The sequence below is a fragment of the Neltuma alba genome, unplaced genomic scaffold (assembly GCF_004799145.2).
Source record: "Neltuma alba isolate B1F8T4 unplaced genomic scaffold, ASM479914v2 tig00010952_pilon, whole genome shotgun sequence".
In the NCBI taxonomy this organism is placed as follows: Eukaryota; Viridiplantae; Streptophyta; class Magnoliopsida; order Fabales; family Fabaceae; genus Neltuma; species Neltuma alba.
Genome location: NW_021635722.1, coordinates 82,804 through 108,671, shown reverse-complemented (window position 1 = coordinate 108,671; position 25,868 = coordinate 82,804). Strand labels below are relative to the sequence as shown.

Sequence of the window (25,868 nt, the reverse complement as noted above, 5' to 3'; positions counted from 1 at the left end):
GCGGAAGGTCTTATCCGGTTACGTGGAGGAAGAGACGTGGGATTGTGTTATTAGTCGCCGAATTTTTTATGGCAACGCCACGAGCACGAGGGATCTGGGACTTGGAGATGGAGTACGGAAATGAGTGAATGGACGAAGAAGAAATTACGGCGTCAAGTTTGGTTCCTACTTTTATCGTCGGACTTGGTTGATTACAGTTCATTTAATTTATGTATTTATTTATAAAAAATAAATAATTATTTGGTTGTTACATGATGAATTTATTCTAATTGAAAATTTTGAGAAATATTCAAAATAAAAGTAATTAGGAATAACAACAGAAAAATACCTATTGAATTTCAAAATAACGAACAGGTGATTTTAAAAGATTTTGACTTGCCAAAATTATTATAAAAGTAGCCAAAACTATTAGAGGAGTACTTCTCTAGTCCTATTTATAAGGCAGAGAGAGAAGGTTTTTTTTGTCATATTTATAAGTCACTTCATTAAATTTTTATTATGAATGTATCATATTGTTCTTCATTTATTATAGTGTAGATAGTTATTATTTTTAAAAGGAGTATATATTAAATAAGGGTAAAGTTAAAAATTCGCTATATTTTAATGAAGAGTTAATGCAGTTTAAAATTTTTCTTGGTCTGTGTAATGCATATTAGAAGTGCTTTATAAATAGGACCAGGGAGTAGAACGTATCTGTTTTCTTGAAATTTAACAAGTATTTTTTATTCCATTTTCCCAAGCAATTTTATGGGTTGGCTTTGTGTCATGATTTTGATGATCTCCTTCTCGTGTCATAGATGAAAAATCTAAATGCGGTAAGAAAGATTTGGTGTGTGCGTGTGTGTGACGTCAGAAACTACTAAAATCATGATATATAAACAAGTCACTATAATACTATATTAATTTTGTAATTCTAAACCAATATTTTCATATTAAAGACAAATACATTACATATGACCGACTGTCTAATAATATATATGCGTGTGAGGTTGGCAGTGTGTGTGTGTGTGTGAAAAAATGATAATAGATCATAATGGTTATAGCATATATGATGCAAAATTGAGTGATTTGCGCATCCCCAGTCGAATATAAGAAATAATAATTAACAACGCCACTTTATAATTATTTATGACATGCCTCTAACCAATATTATCCCACGTATTTCTAGTGTATTTTTTTTTTTTGGCCAAATATTTCCAGTGTAGTATGATTATAAAATTAATGTTTGAATTATACTTTATCGTTATTTATAGCACCAGATAGAGATAGAGAAGATCTATACTCCTGACCAGCCTAATTGGAGTAATATTTATTTCATATATTTACCAATTTTTTTTAAAAATTAACTCTATTAATACTTTTCAACAATGATCAAGTAAGAGAATGAAGGAAGGAATTAAAGAAGATGCTCAGAAGTGCTTAAACCATATCATATTAACTAATTTAACTAACATCCTTAATCTACTTAAATTAACTAATCATGTCTTACATTGAGAATAAAAACAGTATATATATTGAACTTCATTAGGAATAATCGTAATAAGTTACGTGTATATGGCGGCAAGTGGAAAATAAATTTTGTTTTTAAAAAAATAGACTCAATAAGAACATGCAATGGGGCGCCGAAATTGATGCAGCACAAAATCTTTGAAAACACTAAAAATGTGTATTCGGCAAAATGAGTATACGTACGACGATGTCTAAGCGGTGGAGAACAATATAATGTGTGTGTGTGTGTGTGTGTGGGGCTAACGATCTGTTGGTCAGAAGCAAACAAGAAGGCATATTAAGTGCAATTTTGTTTCTGCGATCATAAAATGTGGCTCTGCGTGTTTTGTCTGTCTTCATGTCGTTTTGTGTTTGGAATTGTTCTCCATCGCACGCACGTCTCTATATTTTGTAGCATGTGTTAAATATTTCAAAGCTCATTCAAGCTTATTGCCGAAAAGCTTCCTTTTTTAGCCAAATATTAATTAACAGCCCCAAAAGTTAATTGTGTCTCCATGCTGCCTTTTTCTTTTTTGGTTAATGCCGGTGCACTAGTTAATTTCATTGATGTAACTAATTAAGCTGTTTTATGATTTTAGCCCATAGTTAGGAATTCTCAATTAAGAAGATCAAAAGTACACAAGTTGTGCTTTTATTACATTGGGAAAAATAATTATATCCGATTGCTCGCTATGAACTTTTATGTCGTCAAAATTGACTTTTATCATGTTAATTAACACTTTGGGAATTGAAGCCGGTTATATATTGAATTTGATTTTTTTTTCCCTCTCAATACGTTTTACGGCTCCAGGTTGGACTAGCTAGATTTTGGAGAATTGTGATGAATCAAATTATTTTGTCTGCAAATGAATATATCGATCGACCATTTGACCAAAATTTACAAAGTCAACAAAGCCACGTTATTAGGATTTCATCCACACGTTAATTTACTCGTGTTTGTTTGCGTGGGTATGTTGTATTTAAGAAAGAAAAAGTAATATGAATGTAAATTTAAAAAAAAAAGGTCATTTATTTCTAATTTCTATTTTTAAATATTACTCCCTCCGTTCCTTATTATAAGAGACGAATAACCGAATTACGTTGATAAAAAAAACAGTTAAAATTAGTTAAGAACAATCAATGTGTAAAAAGTATAATTTCTTTTCCAAAAATACCCTCATTAATAAGGAGAGAGAACATGAGAGAGAATAATAATAAATTATTAAAAGAGAGAAGTGGGAAGGAGAGAGAGTGTGAGTTAGAGACAATAAATATGGGTAAAATAGGAAATCAACACAAAAAAGTAGAGAACTTTTAAGTGTCTCTTATATATAGGAACATGCCATAAGCATCAAATGTCTCTTATAATAAGGAACGGAAGGAGTAACATCTTGTTTTAATCTACATGTACGTAAGTATATATACATATATAAATTAATGTGGATATTTTATTTGATAAAGGCAAATAAGCTTCTACTATATATAAGTGTTCTTCTTGTGCAAAGAAGCTCAATCATTTAAGTTGCTAGCGACAGCACCAAACCCAGCAAAGAAGTCTAGAAATTCTAGATACTTATATACAGATGTAATACTAATATTAATGAATCATCAGATTAGAGTTCATCAAATCGCCACCTATTGAGCCATCCCATGTGATGTTCTTGAACGTAAACTCGTACGATATGATTCCATTGAGGGCAAAGCCTCTCTTTGGTGGCCATACGTACGTGAGCTGGCCGTCATGCGTACGTAAACAGGAAATAATATTGACTTTGCAGCCACAGATCATTAGCCTTTGAAGTTGGATATGTTCGCCATCTTCAACGTGTCTAAAGGTTAAGGAATCCACTGTCTGTGTCGAACTGTGTGTGTGTGTGTGAGACAGAGAGAGAGAGAGGGTGTTTGATGAATTAATGTATTTGATGAGTTTGACTCGGAAACCGACCACTTGAAATCAACCAAAATTAAAGCCAACCAAGCAGCAGCAAAGAGAAAGCGAAAGAGAAAGACAAAGCTCTCTCTCTCTCTCTCTCTCTCTAATTTGTTCTGTGTAATGATTCTTTACGTGAGACCTTTGTTTTCTTTTCCTCGACCGCCCAAAGAAAAATACCTTCCAATCTCCATTCAAAGTCTTTGAATATTGCTGCTATATGTATGTATGTATGTTTGTATGTGCGCGCGCGCGCTCTTAAAAGGCCTTTCTGCCTTCCTCCCCTCTCTTGTCTTTCTGATTTAATTCCCATGTTCTGTTAACTGTACTTTTCTTCATTCCCATCAAAATAGTGCCTTGACTTTGCTCACTTCACTATGTTTTAGATCTATTCTTCGTTTCAGCTTTGGCATTTGGCTATCACATGGAAATCTAATAGTAGTACATTTGTATGCTATATACTCCCACTACTCCACAATATAAGTCCCTTCTAGAAGAATGGCATAGCAAATACTTTTTCGTCCTATTTATAAGTTACTTCTAATATGTTTTACACAAACTAAGAAAAACATTAAATTTCATTAACTCTTATTTAAATTCAATAACTTTCTAACTTTATCCCTATTTGATATACATTATACCTCGTGTAAATAAGTTAACACAATATTTCTTTTCCTCGACCCGCCCAAAGAAAAATACCTTCCAATCTCCATTCAAAGTCTTTGAATATTGCTGCTATATGTATGTATGTATGTTTGTATGTGCGCGCGCGCGCTCTTAAAAAGGCCTTTCTGCCTTCCTCCCCTCTCTGTCTTTCTGATTTAATTCCCATGTTCTGTTAACTGTACTTTTCTTCATTCCCATCAAACATAGTGCCTTGACTTTGCTCACTTCACTATGTTTTAGATCTATTCTTCGTTTCAGCTTTGGCATTTTGGCTATCACATGGAAATCTAATAGTAGTACATTTGTATGCTCATGCTATTTTATATATACTCCCACTACTCCACATATAAGTCCCTTCTAGAAGAATGGCATAGCAAATACTCTTTTGGTCCTATTTATAAGTTACTTCTAATATGTTTTACACAGACTAAGAAAAACATTAAATTTCATTAACTCTTATTTAAAGTTCAATAACTTTCCAACTTTATCCCTATTTGATATACATTATACCTCGGTAAATAAAGTTAACACAATAATAAATAAAGAGTAAAATTGTACGTTTATACAAAAAATTTCTATCAGTGTCTTATAAATAGAACCAAAAAATGTCTTCTATCTTTGCCCATAAAATAGGACTAGAGGAGTATATGTTACTTGGAAAATAATTAATGCTTATTTCTCACTTTTATCCTTGTAATTAATGCTTAAATATAACTTTTTTATATTTTTCTCTCTTCTACTACCTTATTTGATATAGGTAAAGCTGAAAAAAAAAATTTGAACAGATTTTATGAGTTAACTACCATTTTTTTTAATTCTGACGAATAATTAAAGTAACTTATATTATGGATCAAAGGGAGTATCATATACGATTCGAGTCTGTCTTTTATAGAAAGAATAAGTCATCCTTATTATAGTCACTAAGTAAGATGAGGGTGCATGATTTATTATTTTAATTAAGGACAAATTTGAAATTATTTTTTGTAAAATAAACAAATTTAATGATTTTGCCCACTTTTTTTGGTTATGATAAAGTAATAATTTTGAGATGCTTTATAATGAAGATTGGAGTGATAGAAAACACTATATAATTAATTTGAGCAAGATACATTGCATTTGTGTGTGCGTGTGTGTGTGTACTCTGTCGAGTTGTCTTAATTAATTCACACTAGCTTAATTTCTTACATATCCCATCATGCTCCCCACACTTCGCTATCACGCTATTTGAAATGTGGAGATAAAAAATAAATTGTATTAAATGCTTCCCCGATCTGTTAAATCATTAGTTCTGAGAAAGTTGAGTGCTAATTAGCTGAAGTGCATAAATCAATTTTGAAATGAAACTCAAATCACCCAATGACCGTAAACCTATTTGTGGAACCATGACGTTAGACATGACTAGTGGACGTAGCATTATGTTTTAAGCCCCTAGTTAAATTAAAATATATTTCAATTAATTTTGACATTGATATATGTAGACAAATTTAGTTCCAAAAAATGTTACTGTGTTTGTAAGAGCTGATCCATTAAAGTCATAACAAATACGTAATTTATGGGGGGGAAACAGTCTTCAGTGCCAAAGACGTACGTTTTTGTCAAATGGATCTGACACAAATGTGGAATTTTAATCTAAATGCTCTTTGAACGAAATTATTAAATTAGTACCCTATAGTTTTACAACCTCGTTTAGTGTGTCTCAATGAGCCCCTTGCTATATCAGAAAAAACGCATCACTCTTATATATACAAAAGCCAGATTTTTCCTCGTGACGACCTATGAAGATTTAAAAAAAAAAAAAAAACTACTCATTCTCGTATTAAAAAAGGAATACTACAATTGCTTTTGAGTTTTGATAAATATCTGCACCTGCTTAAAATAAGATGTAAAAAAAAAAATACATCTTTCTCTCTGTTTTTTTCCTTGCACGCTAAGGGTCTTAGAGTTCAGACCTCAAAGTAAATTCATAGCAATCATACATAGTGTTATTTTGAAAAAAGAAAGAAAAGGAGTAAGCCATGTGCTGTTGACCAAATATAAATTATTAATTAATAACTTTTTCGTTTTGTTGCGGATATAGAAGCAACGATCGATATGTTGCTTCTCTTGGGACGTGGGGGCTACTACCCAAAATGTGATGACCTAAATTTTTTTAAAACTTGGTCAAACTTTAGAATACACGTACACTCTTCCATTAGAAATTCAACCTTCGTATGATTCAAAAATACATATACCTAATTAAGCTTTTGGACTACTTGGTGCAATGGCACATGCCATGCTTTTGTTTTTTGTTTAATTTCCTCATCTTTTCCGTCCCCTTTTGATTTTTGTGTTTTATTTGATGGATTAGTCAGATATGGGGGTGTTTTATCGTGGAAAATCTTTGATATGTGCTTTGCTTTTCATTTGTTCTTTTATTAAAAAAATAATATCACAAGTTTAAAGATAGATATGCCCAACAGTAGTTTTGTTGAAAATGTATACTAGTATAGCGCTATTAAAAAGTGATGGTTTTATACTTTCTGGGATGCCATATTATATTATTTATCATCAGCTCTGATGATAAACTTATTTTTTCAATTAATTAAGGGTTGTGATTTTGGGATTTTAATGGCTTTGATCGTGTGATTTATACATAATTTATAGATATTCAATTGATTTTATACGTTATCTTTTCCTATTTGATTTTTGGAACAAGTAGGGAGTTTTTATTATAAAATTCACCTGTATTTCTGATGACACAATTTCTCTACACAAAGAAAAAGAAAAAGAAATCAGAAAATAAACAGTAAAATAATGATTAATTAATACTTCTAACTATTTGTCTGCGATTTGATAAAGAGGAAGAAACTCAATTTTCTTTAAATAAGATATCTCTAGTCAAGATTTGTATAGAAATATTTGAATACATAAATAGTTATAACCTCCTAAAAAGTTAGAGTAATTTTTGTGGTAAGCCAGGAAAAAAAAACAGTATGTCAAAACGAATTATTATATTCAATGATGCTTTAATAGGAGTAATTAATTAATTATTACATCATCGTTAAACAATTTCATGAAGGTAATAATATTGCTAAAACGTTGACAACTTATAAAAACAAGGTAGACCTATCTTCACTTCGAGTTGAAAAAAAGAACCAAATCCAGCCATCAACCTTTAATTTCTTAGTCAATTGCCAGCGCCCTGTGGATAAGATCATCATTACAAAGTCCTCATACTTTACAGACCATACACACTGAGGAGGGATCACTTTCTCTTCCTTTTTTTTTTTTCCCCAACAAACCTTTTAACATTTATCATCATTGGCTCGTTAAATTCAAGTCGAATCTAGTCATAATAAGAAAGTTTAACAAGATTTTTTTAATCAGATCTTGTAATTTAAGTAACACCAGACGAATTTTTTAAGATTATTTTAAAAATTTGATGTCGTAAATTTGAATTCCCTATAAAACGAACGGGTGCGTTATGACTCACGGCAACAAACATATTTTTTTTTTTCAGTCCTTTGTGCTCAAATTTGATGTCTTTCTTAGGCAATATTTTTAATTTCTCATCACTCAACTCTTAACTCTAATTAGTAGTAATTGAGAAAAATAAAGTTAAGAAATTTTTGTGAGAATTATTTTGAAAAGATATTTTAGAAAATAAGATCCAAAATAAAATAATTTTTGCATCATTCGTGTCTTTTAACCACGGATCAACACAGTCTTTTATTCATCTTTTAGAGTAGTGCAAGCGGCAAGCATGCGAAGATCTTCTTGTTATTGAATTATGTTCTATCTTTATAATGACATCCACACTTATTTTTGATTTGTGATTATCTTTCCCTCTATAAATATGCAGGGATATGACATTTAATGTCTCTAATCAGGATCCGGTAAAAAAAAAAAAAAGCTGCCTCTAATCAGGAAGACATCTCATGTTTAATCACAGCGCGTACAATCACATTTATTATAAGCCAAGAAAATCAAAGATGTTCATAACGTCATTCATGAGATCATACACACACACATATTATCTTTAATATAAAAGTTAGTTTGACTTTCAATTTGATTCTGAATACAAAATCCTAATTTATTTTTTCTATTATATTTATTCATTTTTGTCCAAAGTTTTGTAATAGTTGTATATGTTAAAAATTCTATCAAATATATAGTAGTTCTAACTAATACACATAATTAATAAAGGTATTTTAGAAAAGATAACACCTATTTATTTACAAATACTAACTTAACACATTTTCTTAATCAACCCAAATTAGTCAATTAACTCTTATATTAATAATCAGAAATGATATATATCAAAATAATCTTATTACTCCCGTATGTTAAGAACACAAAAATGAACACATGGACCTGATGCATGAGGTTTATTTCAATTGAATATCTGAATAATGAATAATAAAAAGCACCTGTTGTTGGGCATTTTGGCTTATTTTTAGAAGGTCTTCCATCCGCGCTTTTAATTTGTCTATGAAAAAATACGTATTAATCCTTCGATTTAAATATCCGCTTTAAAAGTTATACTACTTTCTTTTTTAAGAGTTAGTTGACTAATTTAAGTAGATTAAAAAAGTTTGTTAAGTTAGTTATTTGTAATAAATATATGTTGACTTTTCTAAAATATTCTTTGCTAATCAAGTGTATTAGCTAAAATTATCATTACTACAAGGACTATCGTAGAAAAAAGTGGATAAATATGAGACATAAAGTAAATTGAGATATTATATTTAAGACTAAAATAAAGTCAAACAAACTCTTATATTAAGGATCGGAAGTAGTATAAGAACGTCATGGCTATTGTTTTCATAAAATCATGGCGCTTTTATAATGAGATAAGTATGTGAAAAGAGTTTTATTTCAACTGACGTAAAACGCTCTTATAATAATTTTAGGGCATGTTTGAAATATTTTTTAATTGTGATTTTAAAATACGAGATAAATATATAAAATTTTTTTATCTCAATTAACGTAAAAATGTGTTTATAAGTATTTTAATCCGTAATCAGGAATCCAAGCTAACCCTTAAATGTGATGACAAAACAGGGCCTATATAGTAGAGAAATTCAGGATGATTCTACAAATCTGAGATGGGCTGATTTTTTTGACCAAGAGAGATGGGATGATTAAAAATTAATTGGGAAAATTAATATAATTGTCCTTACAGTTTTATCATATTTTGAATCAGGTCCTTATAGTTTTTTTCTTTTTTTATTAAATCCTTATTGTTTACTTTGTTAATACTGTAAGCTCTTCTGTTAATTCAGCCATTAATTTGAATTAACACCGTTTTCTCTTTATCTCTCTCTCGGTCGCACTGTCTAGCTTCTCTCTCCACTCTCCCCTTCCTGTCCCCTCTCCCCACCATCATCTTCTTTATCTCCTCTCTCAGTTTTTTTGTCTCTTACGACATGCACATCACAAGTTATTAATCATTGGTGGTTAAGAAAATAACTTGTGTCCTTCTTTAGAATTAGATACATCCGATTTAGTTTGCTTTAATTTCTAATTAATTATTCGCTCTTTGAACTCTCACTTAGCAGAAGTGCCATCTAGCTAATTAATCATTGCAGTTGGAGATTGTACTCCTACGGTCCTTAATATAGGACCTAATTATTGAGTTGGTTTTACCCTAAATATAAGACTCATTTATCATATTTATCCATTTTTTCTAAATTATCCCTATAGATACCCAACCATAATCAAGTAGAAGATGGAGAGGGGGTATTAAGAAAGATGATTTTGGTGTTTTAGGAAAAACGTGTCATATTTTTTATAATTAACTAACTTACCCAACTTCCTTAATCTAATCAAATTAGTTAAATGGGTCTTATATTAAGAACCGGAGGAGTATTTACAAAAAGCTAAAGTTATAATTTTATCTCTGATTTTATTTTTCAGATGCACCCAACACTTACTTTTTAGTGGTGCAATTTTACCCTTTAAAGGTTTAGGGATAAAATAGAACAAAAAAAGATGGTAGGTAAATTGCACTATTAAAAAAATCAAGGTGGTAGATACAGTTAAGAAATAAAATGAAGGATAAATCCATTCAATCTTTACAAAATAAAAGATTTTATGTATTTCATGAAAATTCTAACAAATTACTCAATCCAATCCACTGTGTATATAAAAGTAACAGCCAATCAAATTATATAGATTAAAATATTAGTCAACATTACGTCTTTAGTTAGGAAGGCTAGAAGAGTTAACAAAACAATTTTAAACATAGGATTCAGAATTCAGAGGCTGTTATGGATATTGATGTGATATTGCTCTCGCTGCTGCTGTGCTTTGACGTATAAAACCAATCAAAATTAAAAACAACATCGATTATTCTCGCTCATATTATCATATTATTGAATGTGTATATACAATAAAATTTAATATTTTAAAAATGTTCATTTTAGTTTTTTTCCTGACATTTTTTTTTTCAAAATAAGCCTCTGGCTAGAGGAAGGTTAATTTTGAGATTTACGCGAGAGTGAGAGTTTAGATGCTACTGACCTCCCTTGGTGTCATGTTTGTTGTATCTCTTTACTTTGCGTACAAGGAATAATTAGGCAGATTATTTTCCTGTTTACCTGCCGTCAAAATCTGCCTGTTTGTTGCCAGAATTGAGGGTTTTTTTTTTTTAAAAAAAAAGTAGTTATAAATTATTATCCTATTTATCATATTTTATATTTTAGGAACCCCTGTCACTATTTATTTTCACTCAAGAAATTAATTTCCTTCATGATATGAGATCATCATGATTTAATTATAATCATGACACAAAAATAAAGGCAACTAAGTAATTTCAAATTTCAGTTCAAATTTGTGATTTTATTTTTTAACATATATATAAATAACGTTACTAACTGATTTTCCTTTTTTTAAAAAACAGAAATCGCATCATAAAAAATGAAATTTATCAATATAAAAACAAGACTTATTTGTTGAGTATTAGATATCAAACTTGATGCGCTTTTAAATCACCCTCAATTTCTATTCTCCTAAATCACATCCCCGTTTTAATTCTCATCCCAAATAACACATTTTTAATATTTTATAAATAATCCGACTTATTTCAGTTATCAAAAAGATGCGACTTATTTCAGACAATGTATATGAAAACATGCCTTATATAATTAAATATATAGTAGGTTATATTATTTACAGCTTATAAATAAAATGACCATTTTGCTAACCACAGGTGTCTTTTTATTGGAAGGAGTCATCTTCAAGATATGATCGGATCCTAATTGTAGGCTACTCTCCTAATAGAGATTTATTAATTTATTTCTTTAGACTCAATTCTTGTTAGTGATGATAATTAGGTTTTTTTTTTAAAACCCATCGGGTAAGTTCTTTACTGAAGTGTCAGTTCGGAGGCCCAATAGCAAACTATGGGCTAGAACTAACTTGAGGCGATATCAAAGGTTGTCTTTAGCGCGTTTGGAGGAAACTAGGCCCACATACGAATTCCTGGGCTCATTAGAATTGGATAATCAGCTTTTGGTGCCCAATGTAGTATTTTGACATTAGAATTTTTTTTTATAACTTAAAATATCTTCAAATTACTTTACGTTTGAAACTAATTTCTGTCAAACTGAAAATACTAAAAATTAAAATATTCTTAATAAGTGTGCTTTTCAAATTTTGAACTCGTGTTCTTTTTCTTACGAGGTAAGACTGTTTACTATTTTAACTAACCATTTGTGTTGATTTTGGAAAGTATTTTAATTGAAGTCTTTTCTCGTTATATAAAAGGGCAAAAATTGAAATCTTTTGACTTTGGAAACAATAAACAAGTAGTTGAAGTGATAAGAGCGTGATTGTACTGAAATAGATGTCCAGATTAGATTTGATTAGAAAAATTCTATCTTAGAATCTATCAAGATTCAAATTACTTATATACTTCTCCGGTCTTAAATATAACCCTTTTAACTAATTTGATTAGATTAAGGAAGTTAGGTAAGTTAGTTAAGTATAAGAAAAGTGACACATTTTTCCTAAAACACCATAATCATCTTTCTTAATACCCCCTCTCCTTCTTCTATTTGATCATGGTTGAGGGAGTATTCGTAGGGGTAATTTAGGTAAGAAAATTGATAAATATGAGAAATGGGTCTTATATTAGGACGAAAACTAACTTAAGAATTGGGTCTTATATTAAGGACCGGAGGAGTAATATAATTTTCTCAATTATAATGGATGTGTAATGAGCTTGTGTCAAAGAAATATTACTTGTGTATCCAATTTAATTTCTAAATAGGAAAAATTCCAACTACATGTCTTTTTTTTTTAATAACAAATCACTACTTCCAGTCATAATTATAAAAACTAGTTGACTAATTTGAGAAGATTAAGGAAAGAAGTTAAGTTAGTTATTTGTTATAAATAGGTGTTGTGTATTGGTTAGAACTACTATTGTTAGAAGGATTATCTTAAAAAATGCATAAATATTAGAGACAAAGTGGATTGAGGTTTTATATTTATTACCAAATAAAAATCAAACGAGGTCCTATATTAAGGACCAGCGGTAATATTTAATATTTATTACGATCAACTAATATCGATTCGAGTTAATGAGTTGACTTCTAGATGGAGGAAAGCTCATCCGGCATGATTTTTTTCCCCTCCTGTTAAGGTTTGATGTTATTATGTTAATGACATCAATTTCAATTATTTGAAAAGAAAAAAACTTTTAACTCCACGCACATGATCAAATAATAAAGTCAACGATATGGGAAATATCTAATGAGATATTGACTTTTAAAAGCTCCGACACTGAAAAAAGGTTCAAAACAGCTAATAGCAAAATGCTTAAGTGGGAGCTGAGTTCAGGAAAGCGAAAGCAATCTTTGTCAGTATTTGAACTCTTCAATATTTAATTTATCAAAGTAAAGAAAGAACGAAGAACAAAAGTTATAAGTGTTTTTTTTAGGGAAAATCCCATATAAATACCTATTGAATTCTAAAATCCCAAATAAGTCACTCTAATTTCACAAAAGACAATAAGCCTACAGGTATTAAATCGGAATTTGCAAAGTTTGACAAATTACCTCAATGCCCTTTTCTCATTTCCTTATCTTCTCTCTCTTCGTCGTCTTTTTAAGGCAGAGACACAGCTTGTATGGGAAATTACTTTATGTCGTGGGCTATCATTCTTTCAATGGGTTTGTTAGACATTGGAGACGCAATTGAAATATTTAGGATAGAGAAGAGAGATCGCCATTGATTTTCGGAGCACACCATTCTACAACGGATCCCTTCTTCAAATAGCGGCCATTGCAAAACTTTGTTGCTTATATTTATGAATCAAAAGAGCCATGGGAACCAAAATATAACAACTATAAGTCATCTTCTTTAGAGAGAGAGAGAAGACGCGGCTAGATCTTCTTTTTCCTCAGTCATGGTAGCACTAAATATAGTTACTGTCATAGAACAGTCTGGTTTTTGGTAAATGTCATTAGTGCAGTTGTCAAAACCCATTATAATGTTGTCAATCATATTATTTGTAATAGATTGACTTTTGTAGTCTTAATGACAAGAAAATATTATAAATATTAGTTTAATCTTAATGCTACCTTGTCATTTGAATATAGTTAATGTAACTTCTGTCATAGGTTGTTGTTTTTTCGTAAATATTGTCATTTTAGTGGTCAATTCCATTACACATGTAGTAATTATGAAAGTTATTGATATTATGTTTATTATGATATTTTTCTAGTGTACTTGTATACTACCTTGTCAATACATTTTGACCCTCATTTAATTCCCCCAAAGGCTAGATTTAAAATGGGTTGCAAAAATTGCTATGCGTGTAGTAATTTTCATTACGAAAAGTTATCATTCCCATTACATCTTTAATAAAGTTGCCTGCAAATGAACTAAAATTGGATTGCAAATAATCAAATTACAAGTTGCTTGATGGAAATGATAACTTGCATTATGCAAGTTGTCATTTTCGTTTACTTGTTTGTAAAATAATATGTAAATGACTTAAAACAGGTCGCACAAAAGCATTATGAGACTTGTAACTTGATTATTTGCAATCCAATTTTAGTTCATTTGCAGGCAACTTTATTAAAGATGTAATGGGAATGATAACTTGCGTAATGAAAATTACTACACGCATAGCAATTTTTGCAACCCGTTTTAAATCTAGCCTTGGGGGAATTAAACGAGGGTCAAAATGTATTAATAAGGTAGTATACAAGTACACTAGTAAAACATCATAAAACATAATATCAATAACTTTCATAATTTATTACATGTGTAATGGAATTGACTACTAAAATGACAATATTTATGAAAAAAAACAACAAGCCTATGACAGAAGTTACATAAATATATTCAAATGACAAGGTAGCATTAATATTAAACTAATATTTATAATATTTTCTTGTCATTAAGACTACAAAAGTCAATCTATTACAAAATAATATGATTGACAACATTTATAATGGGTTTGACAACTGCACTAATGACATTTACCAAAAACCAGACTGTTCTATGACAATAACTATATTTAGTGCTACCATGACTGAAGAAAAAGAAGATCTAGCTGCATCTTCTCTCTCAAACTAGTTGACTAATTTGAGAAGATTAGGAAGGAAAGAAGTTAAGTTAGTTATTTGTTATAAATAGGGTTGTGTATTGGTTAGAATTACTATTGTTAGAAGGATTATCTAAAAAAATGCATAAATATTAGAGACAAAGTGGATTGAGGTTTTATATTTATTACCAAATAAAAATCAAACGAGGTCCTATATTAAGGACCAGCGGTAATATTTATATTTATTACGGATCAACTAATATCGATTCGAGTTAATGAGTTGACTTCTAGATGGAGGAAAGCTATCCGGCATGATTTTTCCCCTCCTGTTAAGGTTTGATGTTATTATGTTAATGACATCAATTTCAATTATTTGAAAAGAAAAAAACTTTAACTCCACGCACATGATCAAATAATAAAGTCAACGATATGGGAAATATCTAATGAGATATTGACTTTTAAAAGCTCCGACACTGAAAAAGGTTCAAACAGCTAATAGCAAAATGCTTAAGTGGGAGCTGAGTTCAGGAAAGCGAAAGCAATATCTTTGTCAGTATTTGACTCTTCAATATTTAATTTATCAACGAAGTAAAGAAAGAACGAAGAACAAAAGTTATAAGTGTTTTTTTTAACATAAGAATTTAAATTTAATTTTGAATCCAATAATAATCATGTAAGTATATATATAAAGTATATTATTGAATTAATAGCAAAAATTGCGATAAAAATCATTTCATAATTCACAATATAAAGCTATAATTACGAAGAGTCCAATAGATCATGATCAGCCGACAAGTTTTTAGGCATATGCATATATGTCCAAAACCTTCCCTTGTTTCACGAAAACAAATATGCTAGCTGCAAAAGAAATGCCAAAGTAGGGCTAACATATGTGTGTGTGTATATATATATATATGAGTTACGTCTGTCGCTTGAAATATTACCTCCGGTCATAAATATAAAGTTAGTTGACTAATTTAAAAAGATTAAAGAAATAAATTAAGTTAGCTATTTTTAATAGATAGATGTTATTTTTCCTAAAAATATTCCTACCAATTAATTGTATTGGATAGAATTATCATTATTAGAAGGATTATTTAAAAAAAAACATAAATATGAGAGACAAAATGAATGGAGTCTTATAATTAAAATCAAAATGAAAAGCAAGAGCTTATATTAAGAACTTTGCAGAGAATATTATAGATAACAATAGAAGTGGGAAGCTAAGCCGCAAGGATAATGAGGACGCGTTTAGATTTGGGAGTGGGACGAGACAATAAGTGACATTTGAATAACCGTCAGAGGCACAGATAAGAGACACGTAGCTTGTTGCCACCAAGATAGTGGGAAAGCCATGTGCCCCTCCACGTACTCTTCCTGGCTACGTGGCGCGCACCCAGATCCCCCACATTAAAAATCCCAACACACGTTTCTTAAAAAACATATCCTCTCAGTGTTACATGCGACGAAGCTACGAGAGGGCACGCCCTCGTATCAACCTATGTGCATATATACACACACGATTGGTTCCAGACCAGAGTGTGCTCAATACAATAACCTTAGCAATTAATAAAGGAGAAGGAATGGGTGGGTTCATGGAGGCCCTGGCGGTGGGGAAGGTCATCGGAGACGTCGTGGAGCCGTTTGTGACGGAGGCCAAGCTGACGGTGCAGTATGGATCGAAGCAGGTGGCTAATGGCCGTGAGATCAAACCCTCTCTGGCTGCCGACAAACCCCATGTTCGAGTGCTTGCTCCTTCTAACAATGCTGCCAACCTATACACTCTGGTTAGTATGCCATTATATACTTATCTTTAATTAAGGATTCAAACTCACAACCTTACCCTTGATAGGTAATGGTGGACCCTGATGCTCCAAGTCCAAGCGAGCCAACCTTCAGAGAGTGGCTCCATTGGTATATATCATTTACATTCCCTCTCTCTCTCTCTCTCTCACACACACATATCTTATTTTGGCATGGTTAATTGGGTACTAAAAAGAATATATATGGTGTTGCAGGATTGTTGTAGATATCCCAGAGGGTTCTGATGCCACCCAAGGTAATTATATATTAAGTGAGACTCAGATGGTTCCTATTCATTCATTTCTTATTTTTATTAAACCAATATGATATAAAAAGAGTGATCTATTTGAAACTATGATATTATCAAGTAGTTTTTGAAATATGTTGATGAGATCAGCTTATGTACATAATGCAGGGAAAGAAGTGGTGAGTTACATGGGGCCAAACCCACGGACAGGGATACATAGGTACGTGTTCGTGGCGTTCAAGCAAAGAGAGGGATCGCTGGCTGGCGTGGAGGCGTGTTTGCCGGAAGAGCGTGCCAATTTCAATACGCGCAATTTTGCATCCAAACACGCCCTTGCTCTCCCCGTCGCCGTCGTTTACTTCAATTCCCAAAGGCAACCGGCCAAGTCCCGCAGGAGCACCCGTTAAACCATTTTCTTTAATCCTGGCCATTCCCTGGTTTAACGGCTGTTTGGGATGGTTTGATTAATTGAATGGTCAGGATTAAATTGGTGGTTTGGATCTCCTATCAGGACCCCATCTTCGATGAATCAACGGCTCAGCTCTCGGGAGTACAGAGGCAGCATACCTCTTAGTGGCAGACACTTAGGTTCCCTCAATACCTTACATTCCTACCATTTTTAATTATTCTGATTCCAGTTGTGATTTTTTGCCTTTTAATTTTTGTGTGGAATTATGTAGTATATATTCCGACAAAAATAATATAGAAAATAAGTCGTCCGATATTTATGAGGTGCTGGCAGCTTTGCAAAAGGGTGAATAGGAGTATAGGACCCTTTTAATCCGTTGATCAAATTAAGGAATCTATTTCCAAAACGATGAGAAATTATGTGTTCGTAATTAAATATAATGCACGTGATAATTTGAGAAAGTAACTTCTCATAGAATAATTTTGACTTCTTTATTCAACTGAACCAAATCAGTCCGTAAAATTATATTTCATATTATATTTTCATTTTTTAAAAAAATCGATGCAATGTTTTTTTTTTTTTACATGACCATCTAACTGAGTTATATTTAAACATTATCAAGTCTAATTGGGAGTGATTCTCTAAAAACATTTTCTATATTCACACAACTCAAATAATTTATATAAGACATCATATTTAAGTGATCAAAACTTTTTAATTATCTTGGATCAACATCAGAAAAATCAAGACAATGAATTAACTTTGGGGACCCATTGGTAGCCTAATTCCCACGCAACCAACATGTTGGATAGTGGTCCTCATCTCTATCTATTCAATGACTCTTCCCCGGATGATGGGTACTACTAATGCAAGCATGCCCAATCAATTGCTTTAATTTAATTTCTTACCTACTATACTCTATCCCGCAAAAATAATTTATTTTCTGATTTCTGTTACTTCTGATACTAAATATGAGGTAATCTTATCATAACCACTTCACTTAAATCAAAGAGATGCTGTCAAGTTATTATTTAAAATGGTCTTAAAATTAATTCTCTAAAAAAAAAAAAAAACAGTGGTAAACAATAGTGCTCCTCCGGTTTTGAGATAAGACCTAGTATTTTATATATAATTTTTACTACAAAATAGGTTTTATATTTAAAACTAAAAGAGTATTTATTGAAGGACTTAACTCACGAAAGGGAATTAGTTTGGGTGTTTATTGCTTTGGTGAGCATTATAAAACTTATTAAATCTGGAATATCTGGATTTGATTTGGACAGTTCAAATCTAATTTTTTTTCATTTAAAATAATTATTTTAATGACTATAAAATCTAAAATAAAGAGTTCCATGAAAGGGTGATCACTTGATCACTAAAAAAAAATCATACTGTTTATATTAATAATTAATAATGATATCACTTTTTTCCCGATAAATAGCTAATTTGGACAAGAAAAAGTAACCATAATAACAACATACATCGTTGATTTTTCCCCCCTTCGAAATTCCTTACAGGGTCATCGTTGAGTGGTGGGGTAAAAGGCAAGGCAGCAATCTCCTCACAATCTCATAATCAATGAAACAAAAGCCTAATACGTCCAACAAATAGACACCTATATGGATGTATATTTAACTTCTCATTTCTTTTTAAATTAATTTAACGAAAAAAGAAATATTTTTAATTCAAAACATAAATAACATCAAGATAGCTGATCACCCCTAGGAGCACTCTCATCATGCAAGCAAAACTACGAAAACAAAAAAAACAAAATAGCGGTCAGGATAAGTTGGTATCACACGCCCCGGCCCAAAAGAATTAAAACAAAAAAAAAACTTTGCATCTTACGTCTGAATATATACTTCATAGAAAGGATTTTTTTTTTTTTTCATTTGGGTAATAAATAGGATGCGTTTTTATGTTTTGTTTTATTATTTTTTACTTTTGAAAGTATAGCGTATAATAAAAAGTGACCTTTTTTTTTTTATGAAATAAAAGAACGTGACCTTTGAGAGAATTCTATATGAATATACTTGTTCTTCTTTTTTTTTAACAAGGAATATACTTGTTCTTACTCCTTAAAGTTAATTGCATAATTTATTTCTTTTACCTCTAATATTTATGTACAAGCACATATATAATTATACACAAGGTAGAAATAATATAAATAGATATTAAAATTATCGTTATGGTGGAATATGGCATAAGACTAATTATTATTATATTAAATTTAAAATTTTATTATTAGGATATGATTTAGATGATGATTTTAAGATTATTTTGATTTATTGTTGTTTTATTATTTTAAGACTCTGATTAGAATTAGTATTTTATCATTATTAATTTCTTTTATAAGCAGTATTGGGGCTGTCGGTTAAATATTGAATGAGATTACAATTATTTTTTCTTCTGAATTTTTTCTTATCTGTTCTCTATTTTCTCTAATATCTTTCCTTTTCATCTCTCTGATCTCTTTCTTTCCTTTCTTCTCATTTTACATCACATCATCATCATCATCATCATCATCATTATTATGAGCAATTCCAAAAGTCTTTTGAAATATAATAATTAATAAAAATACTCAAGAATTTTAAATTAAAATTTATGTTTTTGGTTGATAACAAAATAGTAGTAAGAAAATTTAAGATAAACACATTTAGTTTTAAAACCTAACATTTATCCTAACTGAAAAAATTATAAATATTTTGGTTAAAAATTGGAAATAATTTGTTTTGCTTAAAATCTTAGATTTTAATTTTTGATCTACAAGCGAAAAAATGAAAATTTATTTTCAGATTTTATATTAGATTTTCCTAACCCTCCTAGGGTTTGGGTAATGTTTCGGCCCTCCCGAATCGCGCCAAGTCGAAAATGTTCCACGTCGCCTCGGGTCGTTAGACGTAGCTTCTTGTGAACCCTCCGACTCCCAGATTTTCGCGTGCCTTTCTCTGACCGCCATTGCCATCACTGATTTCTTCCCGGATTCAACCATTTGTTTTTTACGTTCCCATTCCAGCCACCGACGCCTCCTTCGTCTTCTCGCCGGCTCTCTTCTCGCCGTCTCGGCCCCGCATCATCTCTGAATAGCATGCTCTCCTCCTCCACAGGTTCTCATCTCTCTTTGCTTTGTCTATTTTCCTTTTGTTTATTTGGAATTCAGCTTCTTTTCGGGCTGCGGGCTTTGGTCTTTTCTCTATTTTCCGTTGCAGCCCCCTTATGTCTAGCGAATAATTTCTTTGATTAGTTGAATACACTGTTTTATTTGATAAAAGGAAGAGCTTTTATCGAGGTTCTATGGGGGGAACAATTAAGCTAGAAGTGGGAGGAAGACCCGAGATCTTTGAAGGGAAAGTGCATTTTGTAGAAACCGTGAATTAATGGATTTATTTCAAATGCTTTTCCGTTTTGTGGCCATTCGGAAGAGTTATGGTGTCCATTAGCAGTGTGAGAAATTTGGCTACCGTCTTTTACAAAATCAACTGGATTTGGCCTTCTCAAATGTGCGGCTAAATCCTTCAGTGGTACATGTTCTGAGTCATGAAAAGTTTGGTCTCTGGCTTTCCTTCTGGTGCCAATACCTTTTTTGCCTCCAATTATTGTTAGCTTCCATCTCTCTCTCAATGTCAAGATTTAAAATTTCCTAACTTATTTCTGTAATGACGTAACAAGAGGTTCGGAGTCGACCTGCTCTTAATTCTTCCGATTCCCTGTATGCTAATGGCTAACTTTTACTGCTTGCAAAGGCATATGGGATAAAAGCATGCTTACTTTCTAACTTATACCAAAACCTAATAGTGACTGCAGTGGTAATGAAATCATTTCTTACTCGGGGGGCATAACTACCTGTGCTGGTGGGTGATTGCCTCTGGACTAGTAACTTAAGTTAATGGTGCCGCACGTAAATTTTGTTTTCTATGACTTTGACTAGTTATTGTTGTCTAAAGCTGTTAATTTTTGTCAATCTCTTATGCTTTACTCTCAGCATAGCTTGATTATTTAAGGTGTCTATTCCAAGCACATGGTCCATATTGTGCTCATTCGGGTTTTTGTGACTGCTTGAATCACGGTGACCCCACAATGCCTAGTTAAAAAATGAATTATTTAAGAAACGCAACTTCACCATACCTCAAATATCTGTCCTCATTAGTTCCCCATATAGCTGATGAGGACCATGATGGCTTAATGTATGTTACGCCAGAAGGAGGTAAAACTGGGACGAGAAGAAAGTTATTAAAATTCCCATTGGTAATAACAAAAAATGGATGGACACTGTGAACCAGGAAAGCCATAAAATGAAATGTATGGAATGGTCGCAATCAGCTGTTTTTGGTTGTATGAAATGAATGTTATAGGGAATTGTTTTCCCCCCTTTTACGTCAACAATCCTAATCATAAAGGTTAAAGTTATAGTCCCCCCCCCCCGGATAACTCATAATACGCTTGCTCCTAGTTCAGCTCATTGACAATAATTGGTTAGAAACGGAAATTTTAGAATGGATGGATTTTGCTGGAAGTTAGGGACAATAATGAATTGATGTCATGTTTCATGATGCCATGAACAGATTCTAACATTGTTGTGGGCGACATTATTTTGGGTTTGCAGGTTTTTGATGCTTGGATATATAAGGATTGTTCGTCAATCTATTCTTAGGAACTGTAGGAGCAGGCATACAGAAGGAGGTAGATATGGGGCAATAGCCTCAGTTGGACCAAATATCCGCCAATGTAGGTTGTACGTGCAATATAAGTTCCCTAGTGAAGCTCGCTATTCATTCTTTCATGGGACAAAAGAGAACTCTTGCTGGCACTTTTTTCTAGGAACTTCACTGCAGTTTCAGCAAGTAATATAGTGACGAAACATTCCCAAAATGCTTGGAGAAGGCTACATGGAAAGTATTCTTCCAATGGTTACCGCACTCTTCCCTCCGTAGATGTCATTGCCCAAGCAGTCAGCTTGGCTTTGGTCCGTTCTTATTTGGTGGTTCCTGGTATTTTTGCTTTTGTATGTGGAGAGCTCGCATGGACTCATCAACAATGTGCAGATGCGGAATGTTACCCATCACAGAATGTTTTGTACACCCATGCACAAGATGGGTACACTTACTTCTCATCATTTGTATTTATGGCAATAGATGGCCTTGTCTTGTTAGCCAGAGCTCTCTACCTAGCTATACTATTCTCTCCTTGCATAATAATGGCACCAATTGCAGATTATTTTGGACCAAAGTTCAGGGAAGCATGGCTGCAGGTTGTTCACCGTACACTAGAAAAAGCAGGTCCAGCATTCATAAAATGGGGTCAGTGGGCAGCTACTCGACCTGATCTTTTTCCTCGAGATCTTTGCACAAAACTTGCAGAACTTCATTCCAAAGCTCCTGAACATAGTTTTAGCTACACAAAGAAAACTATAGAAAGATCATTTGGTCGGAAAATTTCTGAAATTTTTGAAAATTTTGAAGAAGCCCCAGTTGCATCTGGAAGTATTGCCCAAGTTCATCGGGCTTCTCTAAAATACCGTTATCCTGGTCAGCAAGGGAAGCCTCTTATGGTTGCTGTGAAGGTTAGACATCCTGGTGTGGGAGAATCAATCAGGAGGGATTTTTTGATTATTAATGCGATAGCTAAAATTTCAAACCTTATTCCAACACTCAAATGGTTCAGATTGGATGAAAGTGTGCGGCAGTTTGCAGTTTTCATGTTGTCTCAAGTTGACCTTGCAAGGGAAGCTGCCCATTTGAGCCGCTTTATTTACAATTTCCGTCAATGGAAGGATGTTTCTTTCCCTAGGCCCGTCTATCCCCTTGTGCATCCTGCTGTCTTAGTAGAAACTTATGAACAGGGAGAAAGCGTCTCACACTATGTTGATGACCTCCATGGACATGAGCGGATTAAAACTGCTCTTGCTCATATAGGGACTCATGCACTTTTGAAGATGCTTCTGGTAACATATGCACCATTTGCAATTTTTTCAATGCTGTCGATTCAGTATTTATGTGCTAATAACTCCCCCCCCCCCCAAAAAAAAAAAAGAAAGGGAAAAGAAAAAGATCTGCTAAATCTAATACTACCTCCAGTCCTAAATATAATATGCACTTTTGCACTACAAAGTAGATCTTATATTTAGAACTAGAGGTGGTATATAATAATAAGTTGAAAATGCTTATTGCTGGTGCACTGTGAAGTAAAGTAACTAGAGGTAGCAACTGTTACTTATGAAATACCCTGGCTCAGCTTTTCTCATAAGCGGGTACTGTGGCAGTTTCTGGTTGCCCGTTTCCTTTAGGGTATTTTCCTTAAAAGTCTTACAACCTCTTCCTCCCTCTGTGCTTTTTTCCTACTTGTAATGTTGCATGATGTAGTGCTGTTAGGATGTGATTTGTTTTCTAAATATGAATGCTATAAGAATCCCTCTTTGTGCAGCATATTTATATCATAAATTATTAGTTAGTCATTTTCGTTCTTGCAAAATTACTTTGATCTCGCCTGATATATTTCTTTGAATTAAAAATTAATACTTCACAATTTTTGACCGCAGTTGATCCATCTATTTATAAGCATACGTCCTAATCAGTAGTATGAGCTAAAACAATGGGGCCAATGTTAGATTTGATCTTAAATGTTTTAAAGATCTAGTTTCCAATATGTTGGGTGTCTTCTTTCAGGTGGACAATTTTATTCATGCTGACATGCATCCTGGAAATATCCTTGTACGCATGTCTCAGAAGTCATCTCGCAGACGGTTCTTCAAATCAAAGCCTCATGTGGTTTTCCTTGATGTAGGCATGACTGCTGAACTCTCTGGCAGTGATCGGCTAAATTTACTGGAATTTTTCAAAGCTGTTGCCTGCCGAGATGGCCGGACTGCTGCAGAGTGCACACTAAGGTTATCAAAACAACAGAACTGCCCAAATCCAAAGGCTTTTATTGAGGTGATTGTTCAACTTTTTGCTGAAATTGCGTTATCAATCAGCGTCTTCATTATGTCATTTCTGCTCTATTTTAATGGAAGCACGTTATGTAAAGGTCTAAAATACATTTTAAATCAAGTGCCAGCAAATATAAATATAGATTTCCTCTTCTCTTTGGCCTCAGTTGTTCATCAATTCAGTCAATAATTACTAGTAAAAATGTACGGATTCTAGAATTTCTGAACTAGTGTTGCGGTTCCTCCTTTTGTTTCTGTATTAGCACAGTCAAAATTTTGGAACATCCACTGTAACCTAAGGCTAATGAAATGCGCATGCTGTGTTTCTGAAGCAGTTGTTTAGTTTGTTTCTTTTATTCCTGAGAAACTTGCGCATGAAACCAATCCATGCTACTTCATGACTTAAGTCCACCGTTTGTTTTATGACAGGAAGTGGATGAAGCGTTTGCTTTTTGGGGTACCCCAGAAGGTGATCTGGTACATCCTGCTGAGTGCATAGAGCAGTTACTTGAGAAAGTTAGGCGACATAGAGTTAATATTGATGGCAATGTCTGTACTGTGATGGTCACAACCTTAGTTCTTGAGGTAATTGATTCTTTGAAAGTTTGATAGTGTGACGTGTTTCTTTGTTGTATGAGTATATGCATTGTGAAACAGCTTGGTGAATTAGTTTGGCCCCTTGTACATATTGTATACTATACCGTGCACTGATGTTATTAACCTGATTTTGGTTCTGGATTTCGTAGGGGTGGCAGAAAAAGCTTGATCCTGGGTACAATGTGATGGAGACACTACAGACGTTGGTACTGAGATCTGACTGGGCAAAATCTCTCTCTTACACAGTTGACGGGCTGATGGCCCCTTGAGAAGGTCCTTTTGCAATTTTCTTTTTTTGAGGCTGCTGATAAAAAATTTTGGTAATACAACTCAACATCACCAGTCCTAAGAATTTCCAGTCTTAGGCCAAAAAAAAGAAAGAAAGAAAAGAGCTATCTGAATTTCTTATTGTTTGGAGGCTCTATTCTGCTCCCTGTAGTTATCTAATTAAAATTTTGAAGTTCCAACAGTTATAACTGTGTAGCTGAGTGTCACAGCAACAGCACATGAGAAATGAAGTATAAAGTGAATAAAAGAAGTGAATATTTATTGTTTCCCATTAGACTTGGTTGTACCTGCGCTAAGAAAGCAGGAAATTAATTTTTTTAAGGTGAGTGCCGATGCATGTAATGTCAAAATTGGCCGCAATTGTATTAGAAGTTGGAAGCATGTCGAGTGTCTAAGGGCTTGGTTGGATTGGCGGTTAAAAACATAAACACGTATCTTATAAGTTGAGACAAAATTTTTTTACGTATTTATCTCATAGTTTGTAAATGTCCTGACTTTTTTTTTTTTGGCTTGAATCATGTTCGTTGTCATTCTTACAGTGTTATTTATTAATTTTTTTGAATACTTAATAAGCAGCTCTTGAACTTCTCGCTTTAGATGATTAAACTTAATTGTACAGACGTCGAAGTTGTTGTTTTCGTGGGTTGAAGTCTAATATACATTTTACATGTTTTTTGTTGTGTCTTTTTAATTCTGATGCATCATTACCAAACATGAAAACATGACTCATGTCGTCCTGCTTCCAATGGCTAATTAGGCCAGCCATGATGTTTTATAATAGTTTGTTAATGGGGTGTTTGAGTATTCTTAAAAGTGTTTTTCAAAAATAGTTTTTTCACAAATCAAAACAAATTTTTTTATATATTTATTTCATATACCGCAAACACTTTTAAAATCATAGTTTTGTTTCTATCCAAATATCTCTTTAGTCACAAAGGAGAGTAACTTTCAAGGCTTTATTAGAAACCAATGAAT

General features: G+C 32.5%; 1 protein-coding gene and 1 pseudogene across 1 annotated transcript; both read left to right on the top strand.

Moving 5' to 3' along the window:
* Positions 1–16,207: 16,207 nt before the first annotated feature.
* LOC114760233 (protein MOTHER of FT and TFL1 homolog 2-like) lies at positions 16,208–17,116 on the top strand. Its single transcript, XM_028949499.1, has 4 exons — positions 16,208–16,411; positions 16,477–16,538; positions 16,643–16,683; positions 16,843–17,116. The coding sequence occupies exons 1-4, from the start codon at positions 16,208–16,210 to the stop codon at positions 17,079–17,081; spliced, it is 546 nt and encodes a 181-aa protein (XP_028805332.1). The 3' UTR covers positions 17,082–17,116.
* A 4,573-nt stretch (positions 17,117–21,689) lies between these two features.
* LOC114760263 (probable serine/threonine-protein kinase abkC) lies at positions 21,690–25,354 on the top strand (annotated as a pseudogene).
* The last annotated feature ends 514 nt before the right edge of the window (positions 25,355–25,868 follow it).